Source organism: Mus caroli, unplaced genomic scaffold, assembly GCF_978045245.1.
Source record: "Mus caroli unplaced genomic scaffold, Mus_caroli_1 scaffold_12, whole genome shotgun sequence".
NCBI lineage: Eukaryota > Metazoa > Chordata > Mammalia > Rodentia > Muridae > Mus > Mus caroli.
The window spans coordinates 53,778,764-53,802,448 of record NW_028227267.1 but is presented as its reverse complement, the minus strand read 5'-3'; the positions used below and the strand labels follow the sequence as shown (position 1 = coordinate 53,802,448).

Genomic DNA, 23,685 nt, shown 5'->3' with positions numbered 1-23,685 from the left:
GGGGTGTAGCTCAGTGGTTCAGCACTTGCCTAGGACTTTGGACTTGATCTCAGGCAAGACAAGAAACCAACAAACCAAACCCCAAAGTGGAACTTAAGCTTTGTTGGGAGAAAGGTAAGATGTGAATCTTTTCTAGAAGCAGGGATCCTGGCATGGGTGAGGAATATGGTTCTGGGTCGAATGCTCGCCTTGTGCTAGTGTGAGTGAGGATGACCCCGTTGGGTTATAGGTGTGAATGCTTAGCCACCAGGGAGTGGAACTGTTTGGGGATTAGGAGATGGAGGACTGGGCTGGCGAGATGGCTCAGCGGGTAAAAGCACTGACTAATCTTCCGAAGGTCCTGAGTTCAAATCCCAGCAACCACATGGTAGCTCACAACCATACGGAATGAGATCTGACGCCCTCTTCTGGTGTGTCTGAAGACAGCTACAGTGTACTTACATATAATAGTAAATAAATATTTAAAAAAGAAAAAGAGGTGGAGGACTGCTAGAGTAGATCTGGCTTTGTTGGAGGAAGTGTGTCACTTTGGGTGGGCTTTGAGGTTTCAAAAGCCCACACCAGGCTCAGTCTCTATCTCTCTGCCTGTTGTCTATGGATCGGGATAGAATTCTCAGCTACTTCTTCGGCAACACGCCTGCCTGCCTGCTGCCATGCTCCCCACCATGATGGTAATAGACTCACTTTTGAAACTGTAAGCAAGCCCTCAATTACATATTTTTTTCTTTCTATAATGTACTTATTTTTATGTGTGCTGATGTTTTGTCTGTCTATACATATGTTTATGTGAGGGTATTGTATTCTAGAGGTACAAACAGCTGTGAACTGCCATGCAGGTGCTGGGAATTGAATCTGAGTTCTATAAAAGAGCAGTCAGTGCCATCTCTTCAGCCCCACATACTTTCTAGGTCTTTCATCAGTCATGGTGTTTCGTCACAGCAATAAAACAGTGACTAAGACAGTGTTCCAGCACTGCAAACCATTTCTCAGTCTTCGTCAAGTATTCAAGCATTTCAGTGATCAGCATTAAGAACTGGGTAACACAATGGCAGAACTATAAATGTAACTGTTATTGGCCAAGTGTATTGTCATCCTGGAGGCTTACTGCTGACGAAGCTCATCCTTTCTAGCTCTTTCTGAACTCTGGCTGGCTGCTTCAACTCCGCTGTTCTGGCCCAAACTCCTCTCCAAGCTGACAGATTAAAATGGCTGCTCAGCTTCTGACTGAAGTACTCTTCTTGGCCTCAAATGAACCCTGGCAATCTGTTCTAATCTTCTGTCTTCTCCCTGGAACCTTAAAGAAACAAACATACAGTCCCCCAAACTGAGAGGTGTACAAAAGCAAAAGGATCACGAGACATATATGGGAAATTAGAAAGTAACAGAAAATAGGAGATAAAAAGATTATCATGTGGATAGTTTTATTTGAATGTGCAGTGGCGTTTTGCCCTTGTGCATGTATGTTTGAGGATGTCAGAATCCCTGGATCTGTAGTTACAGTTATGACAGAGCACTCAGATCCCCTGGAAGAGCAGTCAGTGCTCTTAACCATGGAGCCATCTCTCCAGCCCCAGAATGGACAGTTGGAAAGTGAAGTTCTCAGATCTCTCTGGCTTTAGCAGGCGGTGTTATGTGTGTTAGGGAGGGGTTAAGTGGGAGCTGCTGGTTTCTGCAGCTGCAGTGTTCTTGGGTTAACTGTATTTCACTCAGTGATATCCCTGTTCCTAAAACCTGGATAAGGACTTGTTTCCATCACTCGTATTGGAGGATTCCTAGCCATGGCTGCAAGCAGGTTTGCCTTTGGCTCTTCTCAGTCACTAAGGACATCTTGGGTTTGACAAATCTGAGAAGCAACTGTGAGCCCTTGAGCCAGCTATCTACATCCTGTCATCTTATCAGTAATTCCTCCTTACTCTCTATTGCGGCCAACCATCCAGGCTCTGGACTCGAGCATCCCTCTTTCAATGATCCCTTCTTTGCCTTCAGCACTGAGGCACTTCTCAGTTCCAGCAGTACCAAGTAGTTTGTAAGTCAGTCTAGTTTTCAGGCCCGTCTTTAATAAACTTGCCATGAAATAGCATCGTGCGCTTGAAACACACATACCACCATCAAATAGTAAAATTTTTTTTACCTGTATTTGTTACTTTTCTGTTGCTATGATAAAATACCATAATAAAGAGCAATTTAGAGAAGAAAAGTTTATTTTGGCTTTTCAGAAGGTCAGAGTCCATCATGCTGAGAAAGACAGGGCCACAGTCAATGAAAGTATGGCGCCAGGAGTAAAAAGCTGAATTACCATATTTCATCCACACTTGGGAAGCAGAGATATGAGACAGGAACTGGGAGAGACTATCCCCCTACTCCCAGTGAAGTAATTCCTCTGGCAAGGCGCCACCTTCCCAACAGCACCACCAACTAGGGACCAAGTGTTCAAATACATGAATCTGTTGGGGGCGTTTTTTTATTCAAGCCATTTCACTTCTATAATACAGCACTGTTGTGAGCAGGGTCCTTACAGCATGGAGTTCTTTTAAAGTCGTTGAATAGTTATTATTAACTCATAAGTGAAATAAATTCCAGCAGTTGGGAGGCAGAGGCAAAGAACCTAGTTTATGGAGAATCTGGAACCCAGCTGTGAAGTGTGGACTCGGGTGCAGAGTGATACAACTCCTATACATATACACATGCACACATGCAGTGGGAGACTAGTTAGCCTCCTAAGAGGAAGGAAGAACATACTCTACAAGTAAGTTAGTCTCGAGGGCATCACACAGATGATTTGACTTCTTTCCAATGTAGATGTCTCACCTATCCTTCCCTACTTGCTCTGAAGATGCCTTTCTGTGTTGTACTAAACATAAATACAAGACAAATTGCATTTACAGATTTCATACATTCAACGCTAAGACTTTTTTGTGTGTGTATACATGAACACTGCATCCATGTGAGCAGGATATGGATATATGTGAGGAGCCGCCCTCACATTCACCATTACAAGATGGTGCTGACACCCGTGTTCTAAGTAGTAAACAAGCAAGCTGCGCATGTGCCGGGGTAGTTTTCCACTCCATGTGCTCTGCCTTCCCCGTGACCTCCGGTCGATGGGCTGCAGCCAATCAGGGAGCGACACGTCCAAGGCGGAGGACAATCCTCCATAAAAGGGACGGGGCTCCGCCATTTTCTCTCTCTTCTCCACTGGCTCCTGAAGAAGTAAGCAATAAAGCTTTTGCCGCAGAAGATTCTGGTTGCCCTGAGCGTGTTCTTGCCGGTGGGGACAAAAGCTCAGGATATATATATATACACACACACACACATACACATATATATGTGTGTGTGTGTGTGTGTGAGACTGCAGTGAACTGGACCTATGTACTATAAGAAAAGTGTTCTTGGCTGCTGAGCCATCCCTTCAGCCCCCTGTTTTATTTTACTTTTTTTCTTTCTAGGGCTTGAATTCCTTATAGATGCAAGGCAAGTCCTTTATGGACTGAGTTATCCTCTATTCTGGTTGTTTCTCTGTTGCTTTGTTAAATTCATGCCCTTGACAAAGGTGTTTATTTCAGCTTGCCGTCCATCACTGAGAAGCCAGGGCAGGAACTCAAGGCAGAGACTGAAGCAGAGATCATGGAGGAATTCAACTTACACAGTTGTTCTCCAGCGCTTGCTCAGCTTGTTTTCTTATATTTCATCTATCTCAAGGGTGGCACCACCCACAATGGGCTAGGCCCTCCCATAGAAAGCACGAATTAAGAAAATGCCCACAGACATGCCCTAGGACAACATGGTGGAGACAATTCCTTTTCTCAGATGGCTCCAGTTTATACCACGTTGACAAAAAACTAAGCAGTACATTTCCTCAGCTCCACAGAAATGCTTTTATCAGTCGGCTTTGCACAGGTTACTAGTGGGAAAAATACAAGCTCCTTTCGCTTATAGCTTGGGAGGTTCGAAGTTCAAGACTAGGTAGTGGTGGATGTTGTTAGGTCTCTGTGAAGGTGGTGAATCACGACAGAAGTGCATCTCAGAGTGAGCAGCAGTCAGACTTCAAGGCAAAGTGGAGAAACTGGCAACAGTCTACATCCTTAAAAGTTGTTTTTTTTTTTTTTTTTTTAATAGCTGAGTGTAGTAGCTCACACCTTTAATCATGGTACTCAGAGGAGGAGAAAGACAGATCTCTGAGTTCAAAGCTAACCCAATCTACAGAGGTTTAGGATAGCAAGGGCTACACAGAGAAACCCTGTCTTACAAACAAAACATCCCAATATAGTTGGAAAGAAGCAAGTAAGATGATACAAAACTAATTATTTAAAATGTTAGGAGCCGGGTGTGGTGGTGCACGCCTTTAATCCCAGCACTCGGGAGGCAGAGGCAGGCGGATTTCTGAGTTCGAGGCCAGCCTGGTCTACAAAGTGAGTTCCAGGACAGCCAGGGCTATACAGAGAAACCCTGTCTCGAAAAACCAAAAAAAAAAAAAAAAAAAAGAAAAGAAAAGAAAACGGAAACCAAAATAAAACTAGAAATGAAAGATTTAGGAAGTCAAACAAAATGCTCACAAGTAAACCTCACCAATGGACTATAAGATGGAGTAGTGTGTTCCTTCAATCCCAGCATTCCGGAGGCAGAGGCGGGTAGTGCTCTCTAAACTCTAAGCCAGCCTAGTCTACATATGCAGAACCAGGACAGCCAGGATCAACACGGAGAAACCCTGTCTCAACAAACAAACAAATGAATTAAAAGGAAACACAGCATTTCAAACCTCCCGGGACATAGTGACGGTGGTCCTAAGTGGCAAACTCATATAGGACTATACAAAAAAAAAAAAAAAATGAGACAGAGAGCATACTGGTAACTTAGTGACACAGTGGAGAGCTCTTGAGCAAGAGGTATGCTCAAATAGAGTAGATGACAATAAATAAACTGGGGCCAAAGCCAATGAAATAGAAACAAGCAAAAAATACAAAACAACACAAAGAGTCAGTGAAACAAAGATTTGGCTTCTTGAGAAGATCAGTAGGACTGACAAACCTTTACTCAAATTAGGCAGAGAAGGAGCTGGGAGGTGATGGCATATACCTCCTATCCCAGCACCCAGGAGACAGAGGCAGCTGGATCTCTGAGGTCTTTGAGTTCTATGGCACAAGACTCAAATTAGTTAGAGGTGAAAAGGGGAACCTTATTTCAGATACCAAGGAAATTCAGAAAATTAAAAGGGCATACTTTAAAAACTTGTATATCACTGTACTGGCTGGTTTTGTGTCAACTGGACACAGCTGGAGTTATCACAGAGAAAGGAGCTTCAGTTGAGGAAATGCCTCCATGAGCTCCAACTGTAAGGCATTTTCTCAATTAGTGATCAAGGGGGAAAGGCCCCTAGTGGGTGGGACCATCTCTGAGCTGGTAATCTTGATTCTATAAGAGAGCAGGCTGAGCAAGAGGGAAGCAAGCCAGTAAGGAACATCCCTCCATGGCTTCTGCATCAGCTCCTGCTTCCTGACCTGCTTGAGTTCCAGTCCTGACTTCCTTGGTGATGTGTTGTGTCCGGCCAGCAGATCACAGCCTGGGTTCTAGCCTGGAAAGGCATTTTGGAAACCTGGAAGAGAAGAGGGGCTAGGCGGCGAGAGAAAGAAATGTAGCTAAGACAACATTCTGATCAAAGCTCAATTTTACTTTTTTCAGACACTCAGTTATAAAGGAAGGGGGAGGGAACCCGATTTCCTACCAAGTAACTCAGGGTCCAGTAGCAGGATGAACACGTGTGTGCCTCCAAGCAGCAAAGCGGCAGGGTCCAGCAGTGGGCGTGGCAGGACAAATGAGCAGGAAGCTCCACCCTTGAGCAAGCAGATTCCATGCTGGAGAAAGGGAGACCACAGTGATGAACAGCAGCATGGAAGTGTAAGCCGAATAAACCCTTTCCTCCCCAACTTGCTTCTTGGTCATGATGTTTTGTGCAGAATAGAAACCCTGACTAAGACAATCACCAAACTAGAAAAATAAAAAAGAAATGGACATATTTTGATACAAACTAACCAAAGTTAAATCAATTTAAACAGAACCATAACCTCTAGTGAAATAGAAGCAGTAATTGAAAATGTCCCAACCAAAAAAGTCCAGAGTCAGATGGATTCAGCACAGAATACTATCAGATCTTCAAAGAATTAGTTCCAATATTCCTCACACTATCCCACAAAATAGAAACAGAAGGAAGACTACCTACTCTTGTTTACCGAGCCAGCAATACCCTGATACCCAAACCCCACAAAAACTCAAAAATGAAAGAAAACTATAGACCAATATCTCTTATGAACATAGATGTAAAATGCTCAATAAAATACTTGCAAACTGAATTCAAGAACAGATCAAAAAGATTATCCACCATAATTAAGCAGGCTTCATCCCAGGGATGGTTCAATTTATGCAAATCATTAAATGAAATTCAACACATAAACAGACTGAAAGATTACAACTCCTGATCATCTCATTACATGCAGAAAAGGCCAATGACAAAATCTCACACCCTTACATGATAAAATCCTGACAGACTAGGGATACAAGATACATACCTCAATATAATAAAGGCAGGTTATAGTAAGTCCACAGCCAAATCAACCTAAATGAAGAGAAATTCACAGTATTTCTTAAAGGAATAAAAAAGCAGAAGAGGCTCGGTGTGGGGGATGGTGCACGCCTGTCAGTCTAGCATGTAAGATGGGAAGGCAAGAGGACCAGGGGCTCAAGCTCACTCCCAGCTACATGCTGAGTTCCAGGCCAGCTGAGGTTATGTGAAACTGTCAAAACAAAACAAAACAGAACAAAAATCAACATCAGCCACACACACACACACACACACACACACACACACACACACACACAGAGAGAGGAGAGAGAGATGCAGTGTGGCAGTGTGCATGAGAGAGGGGTGGGGGTGCAAGGGAGGGAGAGACTGAGAGAGGGAACAGAGAGAGGCAGAGAGAGACCAAGAGAGTGCAGCAGCAGAGTGGGGGTATTTGGGGGACGGTTGAGCAGCTAGTTGGTGACAGGCTCACAGAAATGGCCATAATGAAGGGGAACAAATGAGAACAAAGTCTAATGACAATGAAATATAAATGTCATAATGAAACCCTTTACTTTTTTCTACAGTGCCCCCCTCCCCCAGTCTTTTTCTTTGTATTTGAGGCAGGGTTTCTCTGTGTAGCCCTGGCTGTCCTGGAACTTACTCGGTAGACCAGGCAGGCTTCAAACTCATAGAGATCCACCTGCCTCTGTCTCCCAAGTGCTGGGATTAAAGGCAGGGGCTACTACCATCCAGCCCAGCCCCTGAAATCTTTTTAAAGGTCATCAAAAAATAATGAAATAGGATGTAAAATAATACAATTAAACAAAAAAAGTATGTTCTTTAATGAGGTAAACAAGATGGGCAAACCCTTTAGGCAAAGTAATCAAAAGAGAGCAACAAACAAAAATCATAAAATTAGAGCTATTACAACCAGCACCAGTGAAATTCAAACAGCAGAGGATGCTGTTGCTATGCTTTGGCAAGGGAGAGTTCCGTGTATCAAAGGCTATCACATTTCTTGGCATGTTGTTTCCTTGGAAACGAAGACAGTTAAGCAAGCGGCTTGAAAACTGCCCCTTTTTTTCCTAGTGGTTTCTTTTTATGTCTCTGTTTTCTTGGAAGGTATTATTAACTACATGGTCACTTAGGAATATGACATATTTTGTAACTTTTTTATTATGTTCAAGTTTTCATTAAGTGCTACCTCTCTGCAGGGTGAAATATTACAAAATAGCTAAACACTCTTAAATGGCACAGTCTGTCCTTCGCTGATTTGAGCAGTGTGGTTTTTCCTTATTTCATGTTAATGGAACAAAATAATGGTGGGCAGTGTTATTGTGAAGCCTTATTCTGAGCACCGTCTTACACATACGCAATGCCTGAAATTGAAGCCGAAATGTTTGCAGAATCTACAGCGGGTGTAGTGTGTATAGAAGTTGATCACAAATTTTGGTATGTCAAAAGAATAAAGCAAATAGGATTGTCTACTTTGGTTACACACTTTAGGTCACTATGATTTACTTTTCAATTTTTAATTTCTGTACCATTTACCCTCCAGGCTTTGGGCCTTTGGAGAAAGAATTAACACCCTAGAAAGAATAGAGAATTTCTTCATAGCCAATTCTTCATTCTGAATAAAGATAAGGTTTGTCCTGATTAGTTTTATGTCGACTTGACACAAGCTAAAAGTCCTTTGGGAAGAGAGACTCTCAGTTGAAAAAACAAAAACCAACCAAACAAAAAACCAAAAAAACAAAAAACCTGCCTCTATGATTGGGCTGTATACACTCCTGCGGGGCATTTTCTTTGTTAGTGATCAATGTAGGAGGGCCAAGCCCATTGTGAGAGGTATAAACAAACCATGGGCTGGTGGGCCTGGGTGCTATAAAAGCAAACAAGCTGAACAAACCATGAGGAGCAAGCCAGTAAGTAGCAACCCTCCATGCCTCTGCATCAGCTGCTGCCTCCAGGTCCCTGCCTAGGCTGTCTTTGATGATGAACGGTGATGTGGAAGTGTTAGGAAAACGTCTTCCCAAGTTGCATGTTTCATCACAGCAACAGAACTCTGAGGCAGGACAGACAGACAGGTGCTTGCAACAGTCGTTGATAATAAGACTTGAGGGTTTAGGGGGTGTAGCTCAGTGGTTCAGCACTTGCCTAGGACTTTGGACTTGATCTCAGGCAAGACAAGAAACCAACAAACCAAACCCCAAAGTGGAACTTAAGCTTTGTTGGGAGAAAGGTAAGATGTGAATCTTTTCTAGAAGCAGGGATCCTGGCATGGGTGAGGAATATGGTTCTGGGTCGAATGCTCGCCTTGTGCTAGTGTGAGTGAGGATGACCCCATTGGGTTATAGGTGTGAATGCTTAGCCACCAGGGAGTGGAACTGTTTGGGGATTAGGAGATGGAGGACTGGGCTGGCGAGATGGCTCAGCGGGTAAAAGCACTGACTAATCTTCCGAAGGTCCTGAGTTCAAATCCCAGCAACCACATGGTAGCTCACAACCATACGGAATGAGATCTGACGCCCTCTTCTGGTGTGTCTGAAGACAGCTACAGTGTACTTACATATAATAGTAAATAAATATTTAAAAAAGAAAAAGAGGTGGAGGACTGCTGGAGTAGATCTGGCTTTGTTGGAGGAAGTGTGTCACTTTGGGTGGGCTTTGAGGTTTCAAAAGCCCACACCAGGCTCAGTCTCTATCTCTCTGCCTGTTGTCTATGGATCGGGATAGAATTCTCAGCTACTTCTTCAGCAACACGCCTGCCTGCCTGCTGCCATGCTCCCCACCATGATGGTAATAGACTCACTTTTGAAACTGTAAGCAAGCCCTCAATTACATATTTTTTTCTTTCTATAATGTACTTATTTTTATGTGTGCTGATGTTTTGTCTGTCTATACATATGTTTATGTGAGGGTATTGTATTCTAGAGGTACAAACAGCTGTGAACTGCCATGCAGGTGCTGGGAATTGAATCTGAGTTCTATAAAAGAGTAGTCAGTGCCATCTCTTCAGCCCCACATACTTTCTAGGTCTTTCATCAGTCATGGTGTTTCGTCACAGCAATAAAACAGTGACTAAGACAGTGTTCCAGCACTGCAAACCATTTCTCAGTCTTCGTCAAGTATTCAAGCATTTCAGTGATCAGCATTAAGAACTGGGTAACACAATGGCAGAACTATAAATGTAACTGTTATTGGCCAAGTGTATTGTCATCCTGGAGGCTTACTGCTGACGAAGCTCATCCTTTCTAGCTCTTTCTGAACTCTGGCTGGCTGCTTCAACTCCGCTGTTCTGGCCCAAACTCCTCTCCAAGCTGACAGATTAAAATGGCTGCTCAGCTTCTGACTGAAGTACTCTTCTTGGCCTCAAATGAACCCTGGCAATCTGTTCTAATCTTCTGTCTTCTCCCTGGAACCTTAAAGAAACAAACATACAGTCCCCCAAACTGAGAGGTGTACAAAAGCAAAAGGATCACGAGACATATATGGGAAATTAGAAAGTAACAGAAAATAGGAGATAAAAAGATTATCGCCGGGCGTGGTGGCGCACGCCTTTAATCCCAGCACTCGGGAGGCAGAGGCAGGCGGATTTCTGAGTTCGAGGCCAGCCTGGTCTACAAAGTGAGTACCATTCTTGCTAACCGAATCCAAGAACACATCAAAACAATCATCCATCCTGACCAAGTAGGTTTCATCCCAGGGATGCAGGGATGGTTCAATATACGGAAATCCATCAACGTAATCCAGTATATAAACAAACTCAAAGACAAAAACCACATGGTCATCTCGTTAGATGCGGAAAAAGCATTTGACAAGATCCAACACCCATTCATGATAAAAGTCTTGGAAAGATCAGGAATTCAAGGCCCATACCTAAACATGATAAAAGCAATCTACAGCAAACCAGTAGCCAACATCAAAGTAAATGGTCAGAAGCTTGAAGCAATCCCTCTAAAATCAGGGACTAGACAAGGCTGTCCACTTTCTCCATACCTATTCAACATTGTACTTGAAGTCCTAGCCAGAGCAATTCGACAACAAAAGGAGATCAAAGGGATACAAATTGGAAAAGATGAAGTCAAAATATCACTTTTTGCAGATGATATGATAGTATATATAAGTGACCCTAAAAATTCCACCAGAGAACTCCTAAGCCTGATAAACAGCTTCGGTGAAGTAGCTGGATATAAAATTAACTCAAACAAATCAATGACCTTTCTCTACACAAAGAATAAACAGGCTGAGAAAGAAATTAGGGAAACAACACCCTTCTCAATAGTCACAAATAATATAAAATATCTTGGCGTGACTCTAACTAAGGAAGTGAAAGATCTGTATAATAAAAACTTCAAGTCTCTGAAGAAAGAAATTATAGAAGATCTCAGAAGATGGAAAGATCTCCCATGCTCATGGATTGGCAGGATCAACATTGTAAAAATGGCTATCTTGCCAAAAGCAATCTACAGATTCAATGCAATCCCCATCAAAATTCCAAATGAATTCTTCAACGAATTAGAAAGTGCAATCTGCAAATTCATCTGGAATAACAAAAAACCTAGGATAGCAAAAACTCTTCTCAAGGATAAAAGAACCTCTGGTGGAATCACCATGCCGGACCTAAAGCTCTACTACAGAGCAATTGTGATAAAAACTGCATGGTACTGGTATAGTGACAGACAAATAGACCAATGGAATAGAATTGAAGACCCAGAAATGAACCCACACACCTACGGTCACTTGATCTTCGACAAGGGAGCTAAAAACATCCAGTGGAAGAAAGACAGCATTTTCAACAAATGGTGCTGGCACAACTGGTTGTTAACATGTAGAAGAATGCGAATCGATCCATTCCTATCTCCTTGTACTAAGGTCAAGTCTAAGTGGATCAAGGAACTTCACATAAAACCAGAGACACTGAAACTTATAGAGGAGAAAGTGGGGAAAAGCCTTGAAGATATGGGCACAGGGGAAAAATTCCTGAATAGAACAGTAATGGCTTGTGCTGTAAGATCGAGAATTGACAAGTGGGACCTCATGAAACTACAAAGCTTCTGCAAGGCTAAAGACACCATCAATAAGACAAAAAAACCACCAACAGATTGGGAAAGGATCTTCACCTATCCTAAATCAGATAAGGGACTAATATCCAATATATATAAAGAACTCAAGAAGGTGGACTCCAGAAAGTCAAATAACCCCATTAAAAAATGGGGCTCAGAACTGAACAAAGAATTCTCGCCTGAGGAATACCGAATGGCAGAGAAACACCTGAAAAAATGTTCAACATCCTTAATCATCAGGGAAATGCAAATCAAAACAACCCTGAGATTCCACCTCACACCAGTCAGAATGGCTAAGATCAAAAATTCAGGTGACAGCAGTTGCTGGCGAGGATGTGGAGAAAGAGGAACACTCCTCCATTGTTGGTGGGATTGCAAGCTTGTACAACCACTCTGGAAATCAGTCTGGCGGTTCCTCAGAAAATTGGACATAGTACTACCGGAGGATCCAGCAATACCTCTCCTGGGCATATATCCAGAAGATGTCCCAACCGGTAAAAAGGACACATGTTCCACTATGTTCATAGCAGCCCTATTTATAATAGCCAGAAGCTGGAAAGAACCCAGATGTCCCTCAACAGAGGAATGGATACAGAAATTATTGTACATTTACACAATGGAGTACTACTCAGCTATTAAAAAGAATGAATTTATGAAATTCCTAGCCAAATGGATGGACCTGGAGGGCATCATCTTGAGTGAAGTAACACAATCACAAAAGAACTCACACAATATGTATTCACTGATAAGTGGATATTAGCCCAAAACTTAGGATACCCAAGATTTAAGATACAATTTGCTAAACGCATGAAACTCAAGAAGAATGAAGACCAAAGTGTGGACACTGTGCACCTTCTCAGAATTGGGAACAAAACACCCAGGGAAGGAGTTACAGAGACAAAGTTCGTAGCGGTGATGAAAGGATGGACCATTTAGAGACTGCCGTATCCAGGGATCCATCCCATAATCAACTTCTAAACGCTGACACCATTGCATACACTAGCAAGATTTTGCTGAAAGGACCCAAATATAGCTGTCTCTTGTGAGACGATGCCGGGGCCTAGCAAACACAGGAGTGGATGTTCACAGTCAGCTATTGGATGTATCACAGGGCTCCCAATGGAGAAGCTAGAGTAAGTACCCAAGGAGCTAAAGGGATCTGCAACCCTATTGTTGGAACAACATGATGTACAAACTAGAACCCCGGAGCTCTTGTCTCTAGCTGCATATGTATCGAAAGATGGCCTAGTCAGCCATCAATGGAAAGAGAGGCCCATTGGACTTGCAAACTTTATATGCCCCAATATAGGGGAATGCCAGGGCCAAAAGAATGGGAATGGGTGGGTAGGGAAGTGGGGGGCGCTATGGGGGACTTTTGGGATAGTATTGGAAATGTAATTGAGGATAATATGTAATAAAAATATTTAAAAAAAAAAACAAAAAAAACAAAAACAAAGTGAGTGCCAGGACAGCCAGGGCTACACAGAGAAACCCTGTCTCAAAAAACCAAAAAAAAAAAAAAAAAAAAAAAAAAGATTATCATGTGGATAGTTTTATTTGAATGTGCAGTGGCGTTTTGCCCTTGTGCATGTATGTTTGAGGATGTCAGAATCCCTGGATCTGTAGTTACAGTTATGACAGAGCACTCAGATCCCCTGGAAGAGCAGTCAGTGCTCTTAACCATGGAGCCATCTCTCCAGCCCCAGAATGGACAGTTGGAAAGTGAAGTTCTCAGATCTCTCTGGCTTTAGCAGGCGGTGTTATGTGTGTTAGGGAGGGGTTAAGTGGGAGCTGCTGGTTTCTGCAGCTGCAGTGTTCTTGGGTTAACTGTATTTCACTCAGTGATATCCCTGTTCCTAAAACCTGGATAAGGACTTGTTTCCATCACTCGTATTGGAGGATTCCTAGCCATGGCTGCAAGCAGGTTTGCCTTTGGCTCTTCTCAGTCACTAAGGACATCTTGGGTTTGACAAATCTGAGAAGCAACTGTGAGCCCTTGAGCCAGCTATCTACATCCTGTCATCTTATCAGTAATTCCTCCTTACTCTCTATTGCGGCCAACCATCCAGGCTCTGGACTCGAGCATCCCTCTTTCAATGATCCCTTCTTTGCCTTCAGCACTGAGGCACTTCTCAGTTCCAGCAGTACCAAGTAGTTTGTAAGTCAGTCTAGTTTTCAGGCCCGTCTTTAATAAACTTGCCATGAAATAGCATCGTGCGCTTGAAACACACATACCACCATCAAATAGTAAAATTTTTTTTACCTGTATTTGTTACTTTTCTGTTGCTATGATAAAATACCATAATAAAGAGCAATTTAGAGAAGAAAAGTTTATTTTGGCTTTTCAGAAGGTCAGAGTCCATCATGCTGAGAAAGACACGGCCACAGTCAATGAAAGTATGGCGCCAGGAGTAAAAAGCTGAATTACCATATTTCATGCACACTTGGGAAGCAGAGATATGAGTCAGGAACTGGGAGAGACTATCCCCCTACTCCCAGTGAAGTGATTCCTCTGGCAAGGCGCCACCTTCCCAACAGCACCACCAACTAGGGACCAAGTGTTCAAATACATGAATCTGTTGGGGGCGTTTTTTTATTCAAGCCATTTCACTTCTATAATACAGCACTGTTGTGAGCAGGGTCCTTACAGCATGGAGTTCTTTTAAAGTCGTTGAATAGTTATTATTAACTCATAAGTGAAATAAATTCCAGCAGTTGGGAGGCAGAGGCAAAGAACCTAGTTTATGGAGAATCTGGAACCCAGCTGTGAAGTGTGGACTCGGGTGCAGAGTGATACAACTCCTATACATATACACATGCACACATGCAGTGGGAGACTAGTTAGCCTCCTAAGAGGACGGAAGAACATACTCTACAAGTATGTTAGTCTCGAGGGCATCACACAGATGATTTGACTTCTTTCCAATGTAGATGTCTCACCTATCCTTCCCTACTTGCTCTGAAGATGCCTTTCTGTGTTGTACTAAACATAAATACAAGACAAATTGCATTTACAGATTTCATACATTCAACGCTAAGACTTTTTTGTGTGTGTATACATGAACACTGCATCCATGTGAGCAGGATATGGATATATGTGAGGAGCCGCCCTCACATTCACCATTACAAGATGGCGCTGACACCCGTGTTCTAAGTAGTAAACAAGCAAGCTGCGCATGTGCCGGGGTAGTTTTCCACTCCATGTGCTCTGCCTTCCCCGTGACCTCCGGTCGATGGGCTGCAGCCAATCAGGGAGCGACACGTCCAAGGCGGAGGACAATCCTCCATAAAAGGGACGGGGCTCCGCCATTTTCTCTCTCTTCTCCACTGGCTCCTGAAGAAGTAAGCAATAAAGCTTTTGCCGCAGAAGATTCTGGTTGCCCTGAGCGTGTTCTTGCCGGTGGGGACAAAAGCTCAGGATATATATATATACACACACACACACATACACATATATATGTGTGTGTGTGTGTGTGTGAGACTGCAGTGAACTGGACCTATGTACTATAAGAAAAGTGTTCTTGGCTGCTGAGCCATCCCTTCAGCCCCCTGTTTTATTTTACTTTTTTTCTTTCTAGGGCTTGAATTCCTTATAGATGCAAGGCAAGTCCTTTATGGACTGAGTTATCCTCTATTCTGGTTGTTTCTCTGTTGCTTTGTTAAATTCATGCCCTTGACAAAGGTGTTTATTTCAGCTTGCCGTCCATCACTGAGAAGCCAGGGCAGGAACTCAAGGCAGAGACTGAAGCAGAGATCATGGAGGAATTCAACTTACACAGTTGTTCTCCAGCGCTTGCTCAGCTTGTTTTCTTATATTTCATCTATCTCAAGGGTGGCACCACCCACAATGGGCTAGGCCCTCCCATAGAAAGCACGAATTAAGAAAATGCCCACAGACATGCCCTAGGACAACATGGTGGAGACAATTCCTTTTTTCAGATGGCTCCAGTTTATACCACGTTGACAAAAAACTAAGCAGTACATTTCCTCAGCTCCACAGAAATGCTTTTATCAGTCGGCTTTGCACAGGTTACTAGTGGGAAAAATACAAGCTCCTTTCGCTTATAGCTTGGGAGGTTCGAAGTTCAAGACTAGGTAGTGGTGGATGTTGTTAGGTCTCTGTGAAGGTGGTGAATCACGACAGAAGTGCATCTCAGAGTGAGCAGCAGTCAGACTTCAAGGCAAAGTGGAGAAACTGGCAACAGTCTACATCCTTAAAAGTTGTTTTTTTTTTTTTTTTTTTTTTTAATAGCTGAGTGTAGTAGCTCACACCTTTAATCATGGTACTCAGAGGAGGAGAAAGACAGATCTCTGAGTTCAAAGCTAACCCAATCTACAGAGGTTTAGGATAGCAAGGGCTACACAGAGAAACCCTGTCTTACAAACAAAACATCCCAATATAGTTGGAAAGAAGCAAGTAAGATGATACAAAACTAATTATTTAAAATGTTAGGAGCCGGGTGTGGTGGTGCACGCCTTTAATCCCAGCACTCGGGAGGCAGAGGCAGGCGGATTTCTGAGTTCGAGGCCAGCCTGGTCTACAAAGTGAGTTCCAGGACAGCCAGGGCTATACAGAGAAACCCTGTCTCGAAAAACCAAAAAAAAAAAAAAAAAAAAGTTAGGTTTTTTAAAAAAGATTTATTAATAAATAAATATATACGTGAGTATACTGTAGCTGTCTTCAGACACATTAGAAGAGGGCATCAGATCTCATTACAGATGGTTGTGAGCCACCACGTGGTTGCTGGGATTTGAACTCAGGACCTCTGGAAGAGCAGTCAGTGCACTTAACTGCTGAGCCATCTCTCCAGCCCCCAAGACAGGGCTTTTCTGTGTAGTCCTGGCTGACCTGGAACTTGGTCTGTAGACCAGAATGATCCCAAACTCTACCTGCCTTTGCACATCAACCATTAATCAAGAAAATGCCCCACAAATCTGCTCACAGGATAATTTGATAATTTTAAGAAATATTACTTAATTTTCCAGATTAAAGACCCTTATCCAGATGTCTTAGTCGGGGTTTCTATTCCTGCACAAACATCATGACCAAGAAACAAGTTAGGGAGGAAAGGATTTATTCAGCTTACTCTTCCACATTGCTGTTCATCACCAAAGGAAGTCAGGACTGGAACTCAAGCAGGTCAGGAAGCAGGAGCTGATGCAGAGGCCACGGAGGGATGTTCTTTACTGGTTTGCTTCCCCTGGCTTGCTCAGCTTGCTCTCTTACAGAACCCAAGACTACCAGGCCAGAGATGGCACCACCCACAATGGACCCCTCCCACCCTTGATCACTAATTGAGAAAATGCCTGACAGCTGGATCTCATGGAGGCCTTTCTTCAAGGGAGGCTCCTTTCTCTGTGATAACTCCAGCTTGTGTCAAGTTGACACACAAAACCAGCCAGTACACCAGATAAGTCTAGATTTGTGTCAAGTTGACAAAAACTAACTAGCACAGTGCATGTTACGGCTGCATGAAAGCAGACAAGGGTGCAGAGGTCGGAGGGCAACTTTACAGTCAGTTCTCTCTATTTGCTATGCACTTTAGGATTGAAGTTAGGTCCCCAGGCTAGTACTGCAAGCTCTTTTATCTGCTGAGCCATTTGGCTGGCCCCTGTTCCCACAAATCTCAATAGGAAAACCACCATTGACAGCATTTTAACTAATTTTGTCATCTGGTAATGAAATGAAAGACACTTTTATTTCTCAAGCCAAAAAAAAAAAATCTCATTAATTTACTTTTTCAAAAATAGTAGAGATGTCAAAAAACAAAACAAAACAAAACAAATCCAAACAAACAAAAAACAAAAAACGATTGGCCATGCCTTTAATCCCAGCACTGAGGAGGCAGAAGGCAGCTGGATCTTTGTGTTTGAGGCTGGCCTGGTCTACAGCGTGAATAGAAAAATCCTGCTAAAAACATAATAAAAGGGGCTGGAGAGATGGCTCAGCGGTTAAGAGCACTGACTGCTCTTCTGAAGGTCCTGAGTTCAAATCCCAGCAACCACATGGTGGCTCACAACCATCTCATAATGAGATCTGATGCCCTCTTCTGGGGTGTCTGAAGTCAATTTACATATATATAATAAATAAATCTTAAGAAAAATAAATAAATAAAGGCACTGAGAGTGGGTGGGGTGAAGAGAAGAATTTATATTTGTTTTAATAGAAACAATAGTAATAGAGAGATAGCTTAGTGGTTAAAAGCACTGGCTGCAATTTCAGGGGACTCAGGTTCAGTTCCCAGAACCCACAAGGCAGCTTACAATTATCCGTAACTCCAGTTGCTGGGGATTTGACACTCTCACACAGACATACATGCACACAAAACAATGCACATAAAATGAAAAATAAATCATTTAAAAAATTAATGCAATTCTATTTCGGAGACACAAAACGTCAAAGGGGAGGAGAGCAGACTTACAAATCTCTGGGAAAACCAGGAAGTCTACAGAAGGAACTCAAAAACGTGGATTTTCCCCAGAAAGCAGGACAGGCACTCAACACAACTCAGAAAATGGAGATGTCAGGTCGAAACAATACAAATACTTCAACTAGACCACCTTTTGAACATTGAACTAGCTGATGTCAGGATCACTTTCCTGGACGTAGACTTAGAAAAACAAAACCTTAAAGAACCGGAGAGGAGACAGCGCGTTGAAGTGACTGTAACGCACCTTTCCTCGCTGATTCCGTACTTAGCATTGCTATTATAAACTCCTGAAGTCCAAAGCTGGCCGCAGCTGAGCTCTTACTGACTTCAGGAAGCCAAATGGTTAGGGAGAGGGTTTCAAACTCAAGGAAACCAAGCATTCCGTCCTCGGATGCCCTCTTCTCACAGCGGAATGAACCGTGGAGCGGGAGGCAAGAAACGCATGAATTCTGGGCGTAGACGCACCCTTAGGAGAGCGCTTCCAAGGCTAAGAGATCCTGCTCCGCACTGGACAGCCTAGCGAGCGAGAGGAAGCTCCCGCACGGGCAGGACACCCGAACCTTAACCGGCAGCTAAAGGGCTGCGCGGCTCCGGTCCAGGACCTCGCGGCCCGCACCCAGCAGGGAACCACGCATGCGCAGGCCCCAGACCCGCGCGGGATGCCCGGCCGCGGCTGACAGAGCCAACCGCCCGGCCTCGCCCGGTGCCGGCTGCCGCCGCCCTCCTCCCAGCGCCGCGACCGGGCTCACGCTTGTCTCCTTCCAGCTGCTCAGGACTCGGCGGTCCCGTCAGGCCGCTGGGGGCGCGACGCCGACGGCGGCTGCGACAACCCGGGAGGCGCGAGAGGCGCCGGGGTCGCGGCGGCGATTGGCCGGCCGCGGCGCCTGCTCCCAGAATGCAGCGCATGGCGCGTCATTGAAGAGAGACCATGATGGCGGCGGCGCTGGGGCCCCCAGAAGTGATCGCTCAGCTGGAGAACGCGGCCAAAGTTCTGATGGTGAGGACGCCGGGCCCGGAGAAACGGGGGATTAGTGGGACTCCGGCTGGCTCTCCCTGGTCAGGCCTGCTGTCCGCTGGGTTGGTGGCCAGGAAGGGCCTTGGGATGAACCCTGAAGTGGAGGTGGTGGTGGCGTGGCGCAGGATTCTCCATCCCACTTTCCTCTTGCCTTGGTTCTTTACTTTCTAGTGCTGTCTTCTTCCCTGACCGCCTTGCTCCTCCGCCTGGCACTGGGGTGTAGTGGTGTAAGATGGAGAGTTTCCTGTGCCGCCAGCTTCGCTGAATACCTCGCTAGGCAGACTGGGTAGCAGAGCAAGGCACAGGGTGAACCCCGCAGGATTTGGGTTAGGGAACATTCTTGGGACTGTGTGCATGACGCTGGGGAGTTGATCCTGTTAGGAGAGGGATGGCATAGTCTGGGTGCTGTGAGCAACCCTTGTTCCCTTGTGGATCGGGTCCCCTAGCTCTTTGCCTGACATGCAGACAGTTCTGGGTAACCGCAGCAGGCGGCACGTGGACGGACCGGCAGGGGGGAGAGAGGCTAATCTTTAGGACCAAGGTCGTTGGGGCAAAACTTGGTCCAAGACCTACTCTTTGTGGGTTTCACGTTTTGGAAAACTGACTCTGTGGTACTTCTTAGCTGAAGTCTAACTACTACCACGAAATAGTTTGATGAGGGTGTTTGAGCAGGACGAGTCGGTATTATAAACAGGATTCCACATAGGGAGCAAAAGTAAGGATAAACTATGTTTCGTTACTCAGTACGTGTCTTATGCTTGCTGGCTCAGCCTGATTTCTTTCTTTCGTTCTTTGTAAATTATGACGATTGCATTTGTAGGTTTTTTTTTTTTAATTAGATGTCCATTTTATTACTTGAAATGATTTAGACATTTTAACAACTAAATGCAGCTAGATTTCTTTTTTACCCTACTTTAAGGTTACTGTCAAGAATTGTGTTGGGGCATCCTATTTAAGGGTATTTTAGTTAAGGCCTGGAGAGACTGCTCAGTAGTTAAGAGCACGTGCTGCTTTTCCAGAGGACCTGAGCAGGTTCCCAGGTCGGTAGTTACCAATTGTAACTTCAGTTCCAGGAGCATCTGCACTGACGTGCATGCATACCCATACAGGGACATAAACACATAATTAAAAATTAATGTTAAAACATTTAAAAATAATATTTGAGCCAATTCTAGGGCAGTCATTAGAGTCTCCCATTAAGTTTTGTCTTTACATACATATAAGACGCTTTGCTTTTAGAAAGTGAGAATAGAGCCTAGAGAGATGGCAGCTCAGGGATTAAGATCACACCCTGCTCAGAACCCATGGTGATTTACAACTGTCCTTGACTCCAGTTTCAGGGTATCTGATGACCTCCATGGGCCATGCAGATAAAACACAGAAATAAATCTTTTTAAAAATATGCAGTAAAATCTTAAGTTTAATAAAAGTTCACTAAAATCCCCAAATACAGCACCCCCGAAAATACCTGATTTCCTAGGAAATAGGGGTAATGTTTTTAATTAAATTCAAAGAACTCAGCAGGGCTGTAGTATTGAAATTGATAGGTTAATTGATGGTGTTCATCATCGGCCTGGTGGGTATGAGAAATGGCACTAGTATTCTGTTGAGTGCTAGATTTGGGTTCTATATTATGAATTCCTGTAGCAGCTTTGCTCTGTGGAGAGAAACTGAGGTGCAAAGCAGTAGGTCACAGCAAATTTAGTGATGAAACTGATCCATTACTTAGTTTACCAGATTCCCATTTCTCTTTACTCTGTAGCATAGCTAGGTTAGAACTCACTATGTTTGTAGCCCATGCTGGCCTTGACATTTTTGTGGTCCTTCATCAGCCTTCTGAGTGCTAGACCACAGGCATGCGCTAAATCCTAACACTTTTTAACTGTTAACTTTTTATTCAACATGTTGTTTTTCTCAAAATCAGCATATTAATTATCCTACAAGGGTACATTTAGAATCAGTCCTTTTAAGGTTATGGAGTAAGATGTCAAACATAAAGTATAGTATGGGCCTACAGGGTGACGGGCATAAAGGGCTTAGTGAGATGGACCACTGGGTAAAAGTGCTTGCCACCAAGCCTGGGACCTGAGTTGGAACCCCAGAAACAGCATGGTCGGGGAAAAAATGATTTTTGTCTGAAAGGTATTAATAGGGATGTTTTCTGTAAACACTGCTTGCTAGGAAATAAATGTAAAGCTAGACGAGCTAGAATGGTGAAGTGCTGTTGTAACTTAGTCATGATAACCACAGAAAGTCACATAACTTTCTAAAAACATTGTGGAAATGGGAAACTGTTGTTTGGAGACAGTGTCTCATTTTTAGTCTTTGCTGGCTTGGAATGCAGGTCTGTAGGTCAGTGGCCTGCCTCTGCCTCCAAGTGTTAGAATGAAAGGGTGTACCACCACACCTGACACTGGGGTGTGGGGCAGGGCAGGGCAGGGCAGGGCAGGGCAGGGGCAGGGAATGGCTTTGTTTTGAGACAGGGCCTGTTCTGGAACTTCCTTTGCAGTCCACTCTAGCTTTGAATTTTCTGTCTCCTTGCCTCAGCCTCCTGAGTGCTGGGATTATAGGTATGTACCACCTTACCTTCATGGAAATGTTTTTTTTTTTTTTTTTTTTTTTGGTTTTTTGAGACAGGGTTTCTCTGTATAGCCCTGGCTGTCCTGGAACTCACTTTGTAGACCAGGCTGGCCTCGAACTCAGAAATCCGCCTGCCTCTGCCTCCCGAGTGCTGGGATTAAAGGCGTGCGCCACCACGCCCGGCTATGTATTTTTTTTAAAAATATTTATTTATTATATGTAAGTACACTGTAGCTGTTTTCAGACACTCCAGAAGAGGGAGTCAGATCTCGTTACGGATGGTTGTGAGCCATCATGTGGTTGCTGGGATTTGAACTCGGGACCTTCGGCAGAGCAGTCGGGTGCTCTTACCCACTAAGCCATCTCACCAGCCCCGGAAATGTATTTAAATAAGCTTCCCAAATTCATTTTTCAAAAAGATTCAGGTTGTTGACTTTTGCTTGAGGATGGTAGCTATTTTACAGAGTAAAACCAGTCATACTTCCTATGCTGACATTCTCTTCATTGAGAGGTTTTTTTTTTGGTTTCAAATTTAATCAGGCTACCTAAATGTAGTCTTGAAAACTTGATATTGAAAATGCATATTATATCACAGGTTATAGCAGAAATTATAGCAGAAATATCCAACTGTATTATTTTAAAGTAAGTCAATTCACAAATATTTCCCACCCATTTCCCCTTCTTATGTACACTGTGTAACAGTTTCAATGTGCTTTGCCCTTTCCACTGTCTCTTACAACACTTACTCTATGTTCTTTCCTACCTACTTACTTACTGGCTTTTATGATGCATAGTCTATGGTTTTTCCTATTTACTTTTTTTTATTCATTCATTTTTATATCAATGATGATATACTATGAGTATTATCCCCGACTTAAAATGGTCTTTAACAATACCTTCTGAACAGTAACAACTCAAGCTATACAGAAGTGTGGACTATGAGGGCAATTACAAATTCCCTAAGCTGTTCCTACCACTCTTCAGTGAAAACTGCTTCTTGAGTCTCCACATGGAACATCTCTAGCATTATAAAAACATATACACAGGCCTACCCACTGTGGTGGCTCATTCGTTTAATTCTAGCACTTAGGAAGCAGAAGTAGGAGGATCTCTGTGTTTGAAACTAGTCCTGGTCTACTTAGAGAGTTCTAGGACAGCCAAGGCTACATATATAGTGAGACTTTGTTTCAAACAAAAAACCCTAAAAATCAAAATAAAACAGCAAACAAAAAATATATCAAGAAGAATAATTATGAAAATAACCAAGATTTTTTTTTTTTTTTTGGTTTTTCGAGACAGGGTTTCTCTGTATAGCCCTGGCTGTCCTGGAACTCACTCTGTAGACCAGGCTGGCCTTGAACTCAGAAATCCGCCTGCCTCTGCCTCCCCAGTGCTGGAATTAAAGGCGTGCGCCACCACGCCCGGCTAAGAACTTTTTTTTTGTTTTTAATTTTAAGACAGTGTCTCTACAAAATCCTGCCCTGTCCTGGAACTCACTGTATAGACCAGGCTCACCTTGAATTCACAGAGATCCACCTGCCTCTGCCTCCCAAGTAAGTGCAGGGATTAAAGGCATGTTGCCACCACACTTGGCCACCAAGAACATTTTTAAAGCAAAAATGAAGGGTCTTCAGACTTGATGTGCCACTTACTAAAGTGTGTATAGAAACTACCATAATTGAACTGTTAGTTCATTGTCATAGGAAAGAATAGAAAGTTGTGCCATGCGGTGGTGGCGCACACCTTTAATCCCAGCACTTGGGAGGCAGAGGCAGGGAGATTTCTGAGTTCGAGGCCAGTCTGGTCTACAGAGTGAGTTCCAGGACAGCCAGGGCTACACAGAGAATCCCTGTCTCGAAAAACCACACACACACACACAAAAAAATAATAATAGGAAGTTGTATTAGGATGGTCCAAAGCAAGTAAATAGGACGGTGCTTCCGACTGTCACCATGAGGGGAAGTAGACTCTGCTAATAGAAGTAGAAAATATGACAAATTGTGGTAAAAGGTTGGCACCGAGTTCCAGAAGCCTTAAAAA

The 23,685-nt window shown here is 43.6% G+C and overlaps 1 protein-coding gene and 1 pseudogene across 3 annotated transcripts in view; one reads left to right on the top strand and one right to left on the bottom strand.

The window, feature by feature from the left end:
- Window positions 1-5,515: 5,515 nt before the first annotated feature.
- LOC147001886 (uncharacterized) lies at window positions 5,516-18,956 on the bottom strand (annotated as a pseudogene). The gene is made up of 4 exons (XR_015044654.1): window positions 18,295-18,956; window positions 6,561-6,607; window positions 5,720-5,849; window positions 5,516-5,607 (listed from the first exon to the last, which is right to left on the bottom strand). The product of XR_015044654.1 is annotated as an uncharacterized LOC147001886 (transcript).
- Window positions 18,712-23,685, top strand: part of Xpo4 (exportin 4) — an 88,203-nt gene continuing 83,229 nt past the window's right edge. The window contains exon 1 of one of the 2 annotated variants that reach the window (XM_021182561.3): window positions 18,712-19,047. In XM_021182561.3, the coding sequence (XP_021038220.1) occupies window positions 18,979-19,047 (69 nt within the window). In that variant the 5' untranslated portion in view covers window positions 18,712-18,978. The remainder of the gene's footprint in view (window positions 19,048-23,685) is intronic. The other variant, XM_029469203.2, reaches the window with a different exon arrangement.